The sequence below is a fragment of the Protopterus annectens genome, chromosome 5.part0 (assembly GCF_019279795.1).
Source record: "Protopterus annectens isolate FY-2018-M chromosome 5.part0, PAN1.0, whole genome shotgun sequence".
Classification (NCBI taxonomy): Eukaryota; Metazoa; Chordata; order Ceratodontiformes; family Protopteridae; genus Protopterus; species Protopterus annectens.
The window spans coordinates 513,960,146-513,975,942 of NC_056735.1; the positions used below are offsets into that span (position 1 = coordinate 513,960,146).

Consider the following 15,797-nt stretch of genomic DNA (forward strand, 5'->3'; position numbering starts at 1 on the left):
TCCTAAAACAAGATCGAAGGAAGATTGACTCATTCAAAATGTGGTTCTGGAGAAGAATCCTGTGTGTGCCATGGACAGTGAGACAGACCAATAAGTCAATCACAGAGAAAATTAAACCAGAAATGTCACTTGAAACACAAATGGTGAAACTGGGTTTGTCGTATTTTGGTCACATGGTTCAAAGGGAAAGATAACTGGAAAAGGACATTATGATTGGAAAGATTGAGGGTACAAGCTGTAGAAGAAGACCGCCAATGAGATGGATCGATAAGATCATAACGATGACAGATCAGATTTTGGAGAATCTCATCCGACTAGCACAAAATCGAATCCTTTTAAATTCTTTAGTTATCAAGTCACCAAGACTCGAACTCGAGTTGATGGGACATATCATAAACATAACAACTAAAGTGGATTTGCAGATGTTAAATTACTCTTCAGAAGAATAAACCAGGAAAACAGTGAGCAAAAATAAGTATTACTCATTATAAATTATCATACAAGCTTTTAATATCCAACTGTCTCAGAAATTTAACAAAACATAATTACATCTAAACTATAGCTGTAAGCTGAATGCTAACTTTTTTTTTTACTTTTTCCACACAGAAAGGGAATGAGTTAGCACATGCTTCTTCTTCAACATTCGCTGTATGAAAAAGCTTCGTCCACAGCTACAGAAGTTGTGGTCTTTGTAGCAAACTGCCACATAGGAAAATAACAACATGCAAATGGGGTACCAAAACAAGGAGAAAGGCATTACTGGGATACAGATGCTGTAGCTTAAGTGTTTTAAAGGTGTACCCTTCCTTACTTTTATACCTGTTCTGAAAACAGAAAGAAAAAAAAAACAGAAGCTAAGAAAAATGAATTCCATCTGGAAAGCAGATAATAATCTTTTGTTTCTGTCATTCTAACAAAAGCATCCTGGTAGGATGCCAATGGACCCAGGTGCACCACTGCATGCCAGAATTTAATGCAGTTAGATATTCAACAGACACGCGTAAGAAAAAATATACTACAAAAATGTAGATAATAGTAGGGGCAACCATTCTGAATACAATTACTTGAGTTAATCATGCTGTGAGGTCTGTATTACATTTTTCTGTCAAGTGGCAGAAAACACAGGGAGGAAAAGGCTCCAAAGCATCTCTGGATAAGGACCTATAATATTAGGCTTTCATATGATAATGACAAATGATTGCTGACTGTAGAGAAAGTCCTAATCAGACTGTTGTTGTTAACAGAGAGGAAGAAGCTGGAAAGAGTGTTTTTTTTTTTTTTTTCCTTTTTGGTGGTGGTGGGGAGATGCTAATAGAGCAAGCAACCCCCTTACTTCCACATGCAATTACCTGACAAGATGAGTTAAGTCTTAGAGAATATATCTTACACAAATCTGCAATAAAGCCACCAGCTTGTTTTTATTTTCTGTTAAAAAGAAGACTGTAGTTTAATAAAATCTTGGCCACCTGAGGCACTTTCATTAGAGCCTTCTGCCTGACAGCATTACTGTTCATATAATCCTACAGCACTCTCTTGAGAGCACAGGCCATATTTCTTTAGTAAGTGTCAATGCTATGCACTAAGACACTACAAAAGGCATTAGTTTCTGACAGAAATGTAATATTCTGCCTGCCTCTTTTCCACCATTAATTCAGTTAGCAGTTTGGCAGTTATTTAAGTGTTGAAATTTACATACATTAAGCACTTTTCTACACACTGCATTCTAAACTGCTAAAGATGATACAAATATGCATATGCAATCTGCACAACATGCGGGTTACTTTAAACAGTTTCTCACGTGTTCTGGATTACAACTTGCATGTCAAAAATTAAAGCTTTATATTTACTTACAGTTCTGCTCTTGCCCTGTGCTGACAGATGGCCTCAGACTACAAGCAGAATAATTTAAACATAACCTGTGACTTACAGTTGTTTGATCCTGTTTCTTTATACAATAATTTTAGCATACACTGAAATATTCTTTGACAGATCAGGCAAGAGAGACACAAATTAAAACAGTCTCCACAGATATAAGCATAGATATAACAAATAATCAGATTATTAAATAAACCCAAATTACAAATACTGTGCCTTGCACCATATTTATGCAATAAAATCTGACTTACAAAAATGGAAAAAAAAAAGACATGTGCCACATTAGGGTGAAAAGTCCCTGTGGGCAACTATTCTGAGTTGCAAAAACATCTTGTTGTAGACAGCAATCAAACTTTGATTCTTATATCAAGACTGGATTGTTGTACAACATGCAGTTAGCAGCTGATGCCTACCTCTTGAAAGCTGAATGGTTACAAAGCCACTTTCCAAACTAGTTTGTCTTTGGGGAATGTGATAATAAGCTGATAGATGCTGGAATGACTGGATGTAACCAAACAATGCAGACCAAGTGAGTGTGAGCAGATCCACCATGTAACTATGATGATGTCCATACCTATGTCTGCAGTGAAGGAATGACTACTAATTTAGCAATGTACTAACAAATATCTTGAGCTGGGGCTGCCTTTCTGAAAAGACCTCATTAAACTCACACAGATCTACACTGATAGACCTGCCTCAAACAAAAGGAGAGGTACTCTTGCTTGATATTTCTGCAACGCTAGTAAGTATGCGGTTAGTAGTCCATATCATTTGGACAAGAGAACTGGTATGACTTATGGCATCAATCAGGATTTTACCTGCAGTACAAGCAGCATTATTTCTATAACAGCTTGGGATTCTTTGCAATGTATTCTACACAAGGAAAACAACAGCAAAAAATCCAGGAACACAATTATGCTATAAAGAAATAAAAATTAAAAAAAAAATAAACAGGAGTACAATGAATTGTCCACACACTGGAGAAGATATCATTGTCTCAGACCAGTGTAGTTTTGACTCTTACTGAATTTTTTATGACTGCTGGAATTTTTATCATCTGGTTTAATCAAATGTATTTAAAGGGGTTGTACTTTATTAGTTCAGTGATCTGGGTGGTATCCCCACCTCTTTTTTGTCAGTTTCATATCAAAGTTTGAATACAAACTTCTACTGCATTTGTTCTCTTTTTCGTTTTTTTTCCATGCTATTATCTGTAAGCTGTTACCCACACTCCAGAATGTTTAATTCCTCACTGACGACATCCAAACATCTGGCTTGTTAACTGGCTCCCCACCCTCTTTAAAGCAGTGTTGGAATCCTGTCAACACTGGAGCATTCTGCTGTTTCAGGCAATTTGAGGCAGTTTTCCAGAAAGTACTTTTCCAATTCTGCTTCAGTACCATTATATTTAAAAATATAAGTCAGTAAATGAAATGAACATATTTTATGCTGCATTATATAATCTTGTAAATCACTGCACCTCTTTTTACCTCTTCTACATAAGATGTTCTTGATTATTTCATCAAAAGACCAGACATATCTAGGCAAAATGTATCATGATCTTCAACATCAGAGCAAAAGAACTTGATAACCTCTAATGGGTCTCAGGAGATCCTTACATCAGGTACCTGCTTAAGCAAAACAAAACCTCCACCACTACGTAACAAGGCTTAACTTGATGGCTTCATCCAAAAGTTAGTGCAGTATAAAGCTTTGTCATACACGATAAATTCCAACTGAATTTGTACACATTTGTCTCACTCCATCATGAATATAGTGTGAAGTCTACTGAACAATTAAGAGTAAAAACATGAACAAAAACTGCTCTGCCATTTTTGTACACATACTTTGTTCCAGGTCTTCCAAACCTTTATGCACCCCTTTTTCTTTCTAGTATACTTACCGTCTGTACAGTTTTCCCTTCGTAGATGTGCGGCTTGCTGTTTCAATTTCTTCATAGGCCTTGTTTTTTGCATTACAGCTGCACTCATGTTACTGTCTGTGGATACTGGGCTTGTGGGTCTTGGGCAGTGTGAACAGGGGAAGTTTCTCCGGCCTATGTAATAAAAGGATGATAAGAAGTTGTGTTTGTGCAAGCTTTTAAATTACTTTGATTAAAATGTTAGACTACTTGATCAACATCTGTATATAATGTACACTAAAAATTACTTCTGCAATGGCAACCACATAAACAGAGAAAACAATTGTCAACATACAGTTATTTGATTTGTCACTGTGCCTAAAGATTTTGCTGCAATGTACAAGGCAGAAAGATTCTGTTTTGTTAGCATAATTTTTGTGCTCCACTGATATCTATCGTTATACATACAGCTCATCATAAGCTTACTTAAAAAAAATAAAATAAAACAATGAATGTGCCATGGCACAACAGTCAGTGTGAAAAGAAAAATGAATTTATTAGACCTGGCAAGAGCTAGAAGGTTATTAGTACGCCACTTTGGATTTATAACAATGGAAGTGATGAAGCAGTGTACAGTCATTCTAGGAAGACTATCTTATCATCTAAACTACAAAATCACATCATCTATACTAAGAATTTCATGTCAGAGAATGCAACTGCTGCACTGGTGTCTAAAGGTACTCCAGTGCTCCCCATTTAACCATGTCTCTCATAAAATGTAAGATTACATTGTTTCTAACATTGTTCAAGCATCTGACAATTACATCAGGTAACATAAAGGTGTTCTGTGTTGCCTACTGGGTACATCTGCTCTTTCTGAGCATAAAACACTGGCATTTCTCTCATGTACTGACATACATTCCCATGCCAGACTTTTCATGTTGTCTATTTTTAATTTCATTCTCTAATTACAGGGCTCTACATATGACAAACTGGCTTGCATATTCCTGTTCTGCCATCAGAATTAGACTGCCTTGTGATGACAATCAATCAAGGTTCCTTCCCACCTCTTCCATTACCTGAACATGATGCTATTTGCATGACTAAACTGGTAAGAAAAGATACAGATTTCATTATCATAAAATGCACAGCCCACCTAAGGCCTCTTCAGCTGGCTTTAGCACCATACCAGTAAAAAGTGTGTACAATATGCTGTGCACATGCTAATGCAGGTCGCATCACAGGTTATGCAGAAGTAAAGAGAAGGGTCAGCTCGTCTGAAGATGTATTCACTATGTCACCCCACATTTAGCAGTGAGAGGAACAGAAGAGCAGTGTCATTCTGTAGGTAGTATAGGAAAGGGAAGGCACTAAACACCACTACTACTGTATGGGCATATTTAGTGGTACTGCATGAAAGGTAATCGAGTAGATGGGGGGTCTGCCAGTAGACAAGTCAGAATATAAAGCATGTGAAACAAGAAACTGGATATAAAAGGCCTCAGAAAAAGCAACTGGTTAAGAGCTTGCAGAGGAGTTTTAGATTCAGTGGTTTGGGGTACTAATTCCAACAGATAAATCAAAGGAAAAGGGGGTGCTAAATCAGAAGGTTTTGGTGACATAAGGAAACAAGTATAGTAACTGTAGTCAAAATGATATTTACCTTGGAAGCTATTGTGACCATTCAGAAGCATGATTCCGGACACCTGCAGGAAATGTGTAAGACGCCCATTATCTCTCTTAGCCTGTCTCTGCTGCCCACTATTTCCACCCGACTGACAACAAAACACCATAAATCTGTGAGAAGGAGTTTCTTACGAAGGACAGAAATCTGATGTATAGTCTGGTAAGGTAGATTTGTAGCAGGGATATGAAAATAGATCAGACAGGGGAGGAGGTATTTTTAATTTACGTTCCTGCTCCTAACATGATGACATATACCAAGTCACTGTGAGGAAAATGTTATTGGTCAGTCATTAAAAAAAATGTAAAAGGGTACTGCAAAGCTTGTGACCACTGCCAAAATGTTAACACAGGAAATACAGTTAGCACCACCCTGGAGAAGCAAAGATTCAACAAACATTATTTAGCAGGACAAACTGATGTCAGGTATGTTCAAACCTATCATGGCATTTTTAAATAAGAAACTGTTTAAATGAGACATAAGATGTACCTTTCACCTCAAGCTTACTTTCCTAATAAAGCTCACTTAAATCCTGGAAGGTTGGAGATGTGTGAGGAAAACTGTAATATAATAAGAAAATGATACTTTTTTTCTGAAAAGGAAAGTGCATGGAAAATGACTTAACTTTATCATAGTCGTATCATATTTTTAAAAAAGTGTGTTTGAATAATTGTTGAAATGATAAAATAAGCTGCTTTGCATTAGCTTTTTCAGTAAAATGTAGTATATGAAAGAAAATTTGTAAAATTGTATATAACTATGTTTGCCACTGGGAAAATATAGTACGATTTTAAAGTAAAACTAAACTGTGGTCCACAAATGTGCAAAGTATTGAACAGTCTACAACTATATGCACTGGCTAGGTTACATGATGACACTACTTTATTTAAAAAGTAGATTTTTGGGGCCCTGCCACAAAGATATATGCAAGTGTGAAATAGGAAGAAAGTACACTTCCAAAATTCACATTAAAGCCAAAGGAAATCATGTTTATGGACTAAACAGACAAAATGACTATTAATTTGGAGGGTTAAAGGAATGCTGTAGTCTGGCTTTTGGGAGGATGCTCTTGGAGAGAATGCAAGATGTATAATGCCGGCTGTAAGGACTCTGAAAATGCTACTTTGGCCTTAGAATCCAAAGGCTGTAAGGACATACTATATATTTTATCCTGAAGAAGATTATTTACAGTTTAGATGTTAGATTTTTTTTTTCTGAACATTATCCATCCATTTAATTCTTTATTTTGAATTCGCTTTGCAAGTTATGTACTGATTTCATATTTATTTGTAAAGGAAATGGCTTAACTTAATTATTTAAAGTAAATCATTTCATTATCAATTTGGAATGCGTATGGTTGAAGAAATACTTATTACCTTAAGTGCTTACTCATTCTGACCAGTGTGATCTTCTACTGAATGCCCAGAGCTAACTGCTACCACTTAAACCTTTAAAGTTAAGATTTTTTAGTAATTGGCATACTGATAACTTGGGAAGAGAATGAAAGGCATTGGTGGTACAGAGTTACCCGTTAACTCACCGCAGTCTGAAAAATATTCTGTAAGAGTATGTACAAAATAATTATGTTCAAGTTTTAATTATTCATGGTAAGACTGGATTGCAGTGGAAAGCACTGTGCTTAGTTGGAAATTGGTGAAATTCTGGAGCATCAGTGATTAGGACTCTGAACTGTAAATGCACACCACAAACCTCAATTTGTTGTTGCACTGTTTGGCTATCAGTAAAGAACAATGTACACTTACTGTACACACTTACGGACAACTGCTCTTTGTATATTACACTGGTAGTAATGGTGGGACTCAAACCCCCAAATAGCTGGTTTCATTGCACAAACACTGAGTAGCAGCAGTGGTATGGGAGTTAAAGCCTGTAACTCCTGTCTGTCACAGCATAACAAAGCATACCAAATATCTCCTTACAAAAATGTGCCTTAATCAAATCTCTCAACTGATCAGGGTTCAAATCTGAACAGAATTGGGGACAAATCCAGAGATAAGCAGGGACAATCAGGTACACATTTGAAATAGTAGTTCTACTAACCTGAGACACTGAAATATAAACTGAATGTGAGTTAAAATACATTTTCTAAGTAAAGAAAGTCTATAACTATAATCATTACCATTATAAAGAAGAATGTCTTGTCAGTAAACTCTGCTAGCTAAAGTAAGTACTGAAGTCCTCATTTTTACTCAGAGACAAGCTTTGGTCTGTGTAAAAGGACATCATCTGGTACTGATGACTCCATCTCTCTTCCAAGAAATGAAAGTACATCATGGTATGGTCAGCCTGTTCCCAAAGAGTGATCTGCCAGCACTCATCCAGCACCCACAGTGCCCTTTGAACTGAAGTGGCACTGTAAAAGGGAAACTCTGTCTCTATACAGGTAAGTCAGTCACTCAAATCCATGCTATGTTTCAGATACCATCTACCAGTGTAAACTGTTGTAACTGCCCAGTGTCTTCTGTACATAAGTGGGGCGGACAGCATATTTCATTTAGCTTTCTGCCAGTTCTGTTTGCAGGTGTCAAAATATTTCCAAACAATAACAGAAAGGCTGCATACTATTACACGCTAGGGATAATTTGTGCAATACATTACTAAGCTCTCAAATGGTATTACTGTGCCATTAGATACCGAGCAGTTTTCTGCCACATAGTGAGTTAACTGGGACAGACTGATGCACCACAGCTGTCTGTCATCAGTGGGGTTTTAAACCAGTCATTACAGCCAGTGAAATTAATGTTTGCAGAGGAAAAACAGCTAAAGTACCTTTGCCTTTTTGAACAAATGAAATATCAACTCTGACGTTTATGCAGAAGGTACACCATTATTTCTTATACATTTTGATTCATATGGCTAACTGTATCATTTTAATATCTGTGCAAAACGAGCACTGGTAGGTAACAAAAGAATATCAGACAGAAACTATAATAAGAGAAAAACAAGAAAGAAATGCGAATAAAGACTGCAGAGCAAATATCAAACATTACCTCAACTAACATCTTTAAACCCAGGTATATCTATTTAGAGGATATGCGGTTATCACACATTTTTTACCCAATACTTATATCAAGAAATACTCAACACAATGCTTTTATGTAGCTGCCTTGTAACAGTAGATATATACCACATAAATATACTCCTAAAGTAAGGTTTACAGGGTCTACTTTAGATCGACGAAAAGTCAAAATGTCAAACACTCACATGAGCGTAAATGCAGAAACTTGATGTTTAATTTTTTGGATCACAGTACAGTGAGGATCGGAATATTGCCATTTCATCACTGTAGTGTGATCTTGGAGTTGGAATATATATTCAGCAGGGGGTGTGGGGAGCGCAGCCCCCCATAAAAGCGATTTCAAATTTCTGCATTTACGCTCATGTGAGCATTCGACGTTTTGATTTTTCATCTATATAATATAGAACCATGTTTACATATACTAATCATTACTAAGTCAGATTAACAAATCTGTCACATTTACATGCAAACCAGATGCTTAATGTAAATACATTGTCATCTATGTACATCCTGTGACAGATTTTAAATAAGAATTTAATAATAGATTTGAAAACATGTATTCCATATAACATCTCTAAGGATATCAACTAAACTCTAAAAGGATTATAGGACTCTAAATACGTACCTTTATGGAACTGAGCAAGGAATCATGAAAAAGAATTGGCCTTAACATCAGCAAAAGAACTCTGTCACTGTCATATCATTTAGTTATGAATAATTTCCAGATACTACAGTTGCTAGTATAAACACAAGCAGAAACTAAATACATACCACCATCAGCTTCTCCTAGCTGATGTCTGGCTACTCTGAGCCCAGCATATTCTGCTGCTGCAGCTACAGCCTGTGCAAAGTCCGCATCTGTGAAAAATGATCCATCAGAAGAGCTGACAGCACTCGACCGTCCACTTGACATGTTGTCATCTTCTGAGGCTGAGCCCCACCCATTAATCATTGACCCAGTGACAGAACTTTCTAAGTCTCCAACACTAGAAGCAGGAGTCTGCTCCAGTCCACGCAACATAACTCTTCTTGGTTGCATCTTAGCGACTTCCATGTCTGCTTCATCTCCCTCCTCATCAGGTGCATCAGTGTCCATATCAGAAACAATAGGTCCAGAAATATAGCCATATGTATGAGGAGGAGAAATGGGTCTAGGAGGAGGAGGTGGGCTAATTGGATGACGCCTAAGTATAAATAAAGAAAAGAAATGTTACACCTATTAAGGAGAAAAACAGCACATCAACATGTCACAAAACATTATGACTACACAGCCAGCTCTTGCACAAGTATTAGCAGCAATATCAAAATTTGTGACTTGGTTTTGAAAATGCTTTAATTGTATTTCAAATAAGGTGAGGAATGCATGTGTGTATTTATGTGGAATACTGCATGTATCTACCAAAGAAGCTGTTTAGTCTTAAAGACAAGAGCAGTAAAACTGGCATGTGATTTTCTGACTCCAAAGGATGCATTTATATACAAATCAGACAACCTTTCACTCATTTCCCGTAGCCATACAACAAAGTTAAACCTTATTTGAAATATTTTTGACTTTCTTCCACCTAACAAAAATTTATGTTCTCCATTACAACTACATCAGGTACATTACTGCACAGTTCTATGATGATTACTGATTCAAAAATCCATATGACAGCAGCATTTCTCCTCAGACTTCTGTGCAAATACATCATTATCTAAAAGAACATGTGCATTTCAGAACCACTTTGTGCAACAGCAGGTTGTAAGGCAACATATAACTACACGTAACTGGCATAGTCAGAAATTTAAACAAAAGCAAGAGTATTGTCTGGTATAATACAATTATGTAAATGTTTTTAATGGTAGAGCTAATGGCACAGGAAATGGACTTACAAAAAAAAAATCTAGAAAAAAAGGTCAGCATTCTGCGAAGAGCCTGCAGAAGTACCCAAAAGTAGGACCAATCTGAAGGTGCTGACAGCATGTACAAGCTGCCTTACAAACAAAGCTAAGAGCTGACACTGTATGCTCCAAAGTGCAGACTAACCTTATAATACATATATGCACTGCCATGCATTTGTGTTAGCTGGTTTGGTGATTATGGTATGCAAAATCAAGACATGCTACGGTGACATCCTGATTTGGTGATTATGTAAATTGCAATCAAATTATGTACTGCCCTGGGTGATAGGAGGGGCAAGCCCTTCCACATACCATATTCCCTGCACGCTTTTATTTAATATGACATAGTTTGTTATACATTTTTAAAGAAGTTGGGACTTCATTATTTGAAACTTTACAGACATGATATAGTGAACTTTCAAATATCCATTTCAACAAATACATACAGGTTGTACATTATCAGGATATGTGCTTGTGTATCCATAATGTTGGCACCTTTGCTTTTTTTCCCTTTTGAGACTGCCCTGCTCTCTCATTTGCATTTTTGACAAAATATCCTTGACGGGAGAAGGAAGATTTGAATGCCCCATTTTGCAAACACTAGTGTAATCGACAAGCTCATCTGTTTATGTGAAATCACTAAAACAGAACACTTCTCTTATTGTACTGCTCTCTGTCACTCAGCAGTGACAATACACACATTCAGAAATGTTTATTTTCTGTACCAGCCAGCACTATAACTCTGTTACATATGCATAAAATCTTTCCAATTATATGAGTGTTGAAGTGATTTGATAAGGAATTCGCCTTCACCTATGGAATTGAAATAACCATGTAACAGCAGTCCCACAAAACTACCTTGCATATTCAAGACAAAATGCTCTGGAAAAAAAACTAAACTATGCTGAAAAGCCAGTCAGGGTTTTTTGAAGGGCCTGTTTTATATCTTCTGAAAAATAAACTGATAGTAGCTTAATTATTAAACTTTATGATCTTTAGCTGAGATTCACATTCTTATATGAAACAGATTAACTCACACTGCTGATCAAATCTGCAACAATATCTAGTTAAAACTTAGGAGAAATGCCAGTTGATTATGTATGACAGATATATAAAACACTTAGACCTTGCTATCTTCCTACAAAATTTTAATCTACTGAATTACAAAACGGTGATGTAAGGGGAAAAATACACACACATCATTAAATTTAGGGAATGGGTTCCCATCTGAAGCTGGTGGAAGGATTCAGCAATATACAGAACAGATAAAGTCAACTGCAGCAGACTGCAGAAAGAAGTGGGAAACTATTTAACAAGGAATTCCTGCTATCTATTAGCTAAGATGACAGTCAGAGCATCTAACCTGAGCCTTACAATAAAGGATGGATTCCAAGATGGCTGTAGTCTGAGAACAGGTTGACTGCTGCAGCTTTTGTATGGAGAACAAGCCAAGGAGAAAGCAAAGTTTACCCAAAAAAGAGTGACCCAGCAAGCTGGAGGGGACTCTGTTTCTCAGATCTCTGACAAGAGCAAAGACCACAGGCACAATTTACCTTAAAACATTTTCCATTATTCCAAAGGAAAATGACTAAGCAATAGAAATAAGCCCTGGAGCTGACTTGAAAAAAATCAGGAGTACCTTGGACCTGAGTCAGAGACCAGGCTTGGGTGATGAAGATGATGAAGGCAAAAGACTATCAATAATGTAAAGACTGGCATCGGCTGGTCAAGATGATGATGAGGATGATCATGATAAAGACCAGCAGCAATGTCAGAGTAGAAAATATGGAAGGATTGCTAGAGTCATTTCCATAAGATGCAAATGGACATTAGAACTGTGCCACTGCAGGAAGTTGCTAGAAATGACTGGAAGTCTGTGAACTGCGGTAAATTAGTGGAAGTACTCTAAAGCATAATTCCCATTTTGTTAAGAACGATGAAAGAACTGAGCATGTAATGGTTAGTAAAAAAGTTCCTTTTTCTTAGTAATATGTATAACAGATTTCTTAAAGTAAAAATTTCATGTTCCCATTGCAAAGTATGTTGCTTTGCTATTGATGTTGGAGTAAGAAGGCATGTTTATCTTGCCTGTAATGTATATGGGGTTTATAATGTATATGGGGTTTATACTGTAATGGGGTTTATACTGTAAGAAGGCAAAGGGCTGCTGAGAGAAGGATGTGGAAGTGTACTGATCAGATGTGCACATTAAACTATTGCAGTTTCCCCTGGTTTTAAACAGGAGAAGGAATAGTCTAATGCTCTTCGTTTGTGCTACAAACAAGTTGAAAAGTTTTTTTTCTTTCTTTTTCTGAGCAAACATTCCAGAAAATGGAAAGCATGTAAATAATAGTTTCCTACCATTTGAGAATAGTTATTTCACTCATTAGTTAAACTATTAGCAGCTTTTATCTGCAGCAGCAAAGCTATGCAGCTGGAAACAGTCCGTCTTCCAGTGCAGGTGATGAATTAGGAAATGACTGAATCATAAACTCTGAGGCATTTGCATGAAAAACACCATCATTAGTACATAAAGGAGAACTAGCAAGCAGTTCAGTGAAAATAAATGAAGTATGTCACACATAACAATGCCAAGGGTAGAGGAAAATGAGGCTCAAGAATTAACAGCTAAGACGGCAGGTGATGAGATAAACATGGCGATTAGTCCAAAAACAGATAGTATTCATGAGAAATTTATGAAGAAAATGATAAAGATCTGAACAGTTTTTTTAACAATATTATAAAAGAAGAGACAGTACCAGTATCCTGGAAGAAAGCTTTGTTGGCTGTAGTACCTAAAGAGGGTAAAGACTCTTCAGACCCAGCTTCACATAGACCAATTCCAGTTTTGAACCATGACTGTAAAATGTTTACATTTATTCCAACAAAGAGAATGGTCAAGGTTTTGCCAAAACCGATAGATATGGATCAATGTGGTTTTGGGTAGGGGAGGCAAACATTTGACAACATTAACAGAACAATGATGATGCAGAGGGAAGACTGTAAAATGACACTACCATTGTCTGTGGGTCTTGATGAAGAGAATGAATTTGACAGAGTCAGCAGGAATTTTATGAGTAGGGCATTGGTAGCATTTGCCTTCCTGGTAAAATAATTGGGTTAATTAGAAAGATTTATGAATGGCCAAAGGCAATAATAAAGATGGGAGGTCGGTATAATGGTCAAGGTGTTTACCTGACAAACACAAAGTGCATGGTTTGATTCTCACATGGCGTAATTAGCTAGGCTTAAAATGTCCCACAAGGACAGTTAGCCTAGTATTAATCTATGAACCCATAAAACCCACGAACCTATGATCCTATCTAAGAAGCTGTATTTGAATAGAGAAACCAGGGTATGGGAATTTTCTTTCCCTTTTGTCATTTGCTTTACACTTAAAGCCATTGGCAAGAAAAATAAGGAAGACAAATAGCCTTATTTGTAAATTATATTATTTTTTACTTGATAAATCTGGAAAAGGGCATTTAACTGCTGTGGAACTGTTTGAGACGCATTCAATTTTTTCAGGATATAAAATAAACAAAGATAAAACATAGACTAAAGCAGCAAACTGTGTTCAATTAGTTCAACAATACCAATGGAAACATGATAAGATGAAGTATTTAGGTGTATGGATTAAAAATAATTATTTTATGGTAGCTACGGATATCTGGAGAGAGACTAAACAAAAGATTACACACAAACTGACAAGTTGGTGACTCTTGACTATAGATATGGATAATAAGTTAAAAGCAGTGAAAATTTTTCCATTTCCTTTAGTTTTATATATAGGTCAAGCATTTTTTAAAAACCACATGAAGATGCGGACCATAATTAATAAAGAATTGAAGAAATGTATTTGGGAGGGAAAGAGGGTGGGATAATTTGCTTCTTCCCACAGAATAAGGTGATTTATGATTACAAGAATTAAAAGGGTACTTTACAGCTATACGGTTAAGAACACCTTACTGAAATGACAACACTCAAAATGCCGAGTGCCGAAAAGCTGGAAAACTCAGAGAACAGTGAATCTCAAAAAAATCACCCTTCTCCTTAAAACTTCTTTATGCGGGGGGGGGGGCAAGCCTCCTGTGCACCCCACACCCCCATACTTATATATACCAACTCCAAGAGCATCATACCTCAGAGAAAAGGGAATATTCCATGAAATGCCTTCTCAGACTTAGTATACATAAGTCCAGTCTTTTTGTCATTTATTCTAAGTGCTTCGGGACATACAAGCAGAAGATTACATATCAAAATAGAAAGAAATCATGCTGAAATGGTTATGGTGATCACAAAATAAGGTGAGACTAGGATTTTGAGAGCACGCCCTTAAGGAAAAGAACAGCCACCACACAGAATATTATATTTATAAAGTAGCAGAAAGTATTTAAGAACTAAGCCAACATATTAATGAAGAAAGAGAGAAAGGACATTTTACCAATAGGGATGACTGTAAGTAGGGGCTCAGAAAACAGGCAATAAGGTGCTGGAAAGTACTGGAGAAAATCAGCAAAGCAGACAAGTTTGGGGAGCAAATAGGGAAGGAAAGGTAAAAAGCCAAGCAGAACCTTAGACTACACATTTGAGACTGTCTTCGCTAGCAAGGACTGAGAGAGTATAGGCAAAGAGAAAGGTATCACCCTTCTCCTTAAAACTTTTTTATGCAGGGGGGGCAAGCCTCCTGTGTACCCCCACACCCCCATACTTATATACATATATATATATATATTGAGACTGTCTTCGCTACCAAGGACTGAGAGAGTACAGGCAAAGAGAAAGGTATCACCCTTCTCCTTAAAACTTCTTTATGCAGGGGGGGGGCAAGCCTCCTGTGTACCCCCACACCCCCATACTTATATACATATATATATATTGAGACTGTCTTCGCTACCAAGGACTGAGAGAGTATAGCCAAAGAGAAAGGTATCACCCTTCTCCTTAAAACTTCTTTATGCAGGGGGGGCAAGCCTCCTGTGTACCCCCACACCCCCATACTTATATACATATATATATTGAGACTGTCTACGCAAAGGACTGAGAGAGTATAGGCAAAGAGAAAGGTATCACCCTTCTCCTTAAAACTTCTTTATGCAGGGGGGGCAAGCCTCCTGTGCATCCCCACACCCCCATACTTATATATATATAATATATATATATATATATATATATATATATATACCAACTCCAAGAGCGCCATACTTCAGAGATATGAAAGATCAGCTCTGATTGAGCTTTCAGTGTTGTGAAAAAGGGCTAATTAATAGGGCGTATTAAATAATACATAGTAACTATAATCATTCATAAGAACTTCGCAAAGTCTGCAAGTGAGAATGGAAATGAAATATACAAAAGAACAATAGCAGGACATCTGCATGGCTCAAAAGTATGCAGCAAAATCTAGAAGGTTTGTGATTTTTCATGGAAGTCTTGGCATAAGTATTTTATACCCC

General features: G+C 36.8%; 1 protein-coding gene across 3 annotated transcripts in view; it reads right to left on the reverse strand.

Moving 5' to 3' along the window:
- Positions 1–15,797, reverse strand: part of ROBO1 (roundabout guidance receptor 1) — a 1,916,411-nt gene that overhangs the window by 27,702 nt on the left and 1,872,912 nt on the right. For all 3 annotated transcript variants that reach the window (XM_044072442.1, XM_044072441.1, XM_044072443.1), the window contains 2 exons: positions 9,232–9,644; positions 3,779–3,931 (listed from right to left, as the gene is read on the reverse strand). In XM_044072442.1, coding sequence (XP_043928377.1) covers positions 3,779–3,931; positions 9,232–9,644 — 566 coding nt within the window. The remainder of the gene's footprint in view (positions 1–3,778; positions 3,932–9,231; positions 9,645–15,797) is intronic.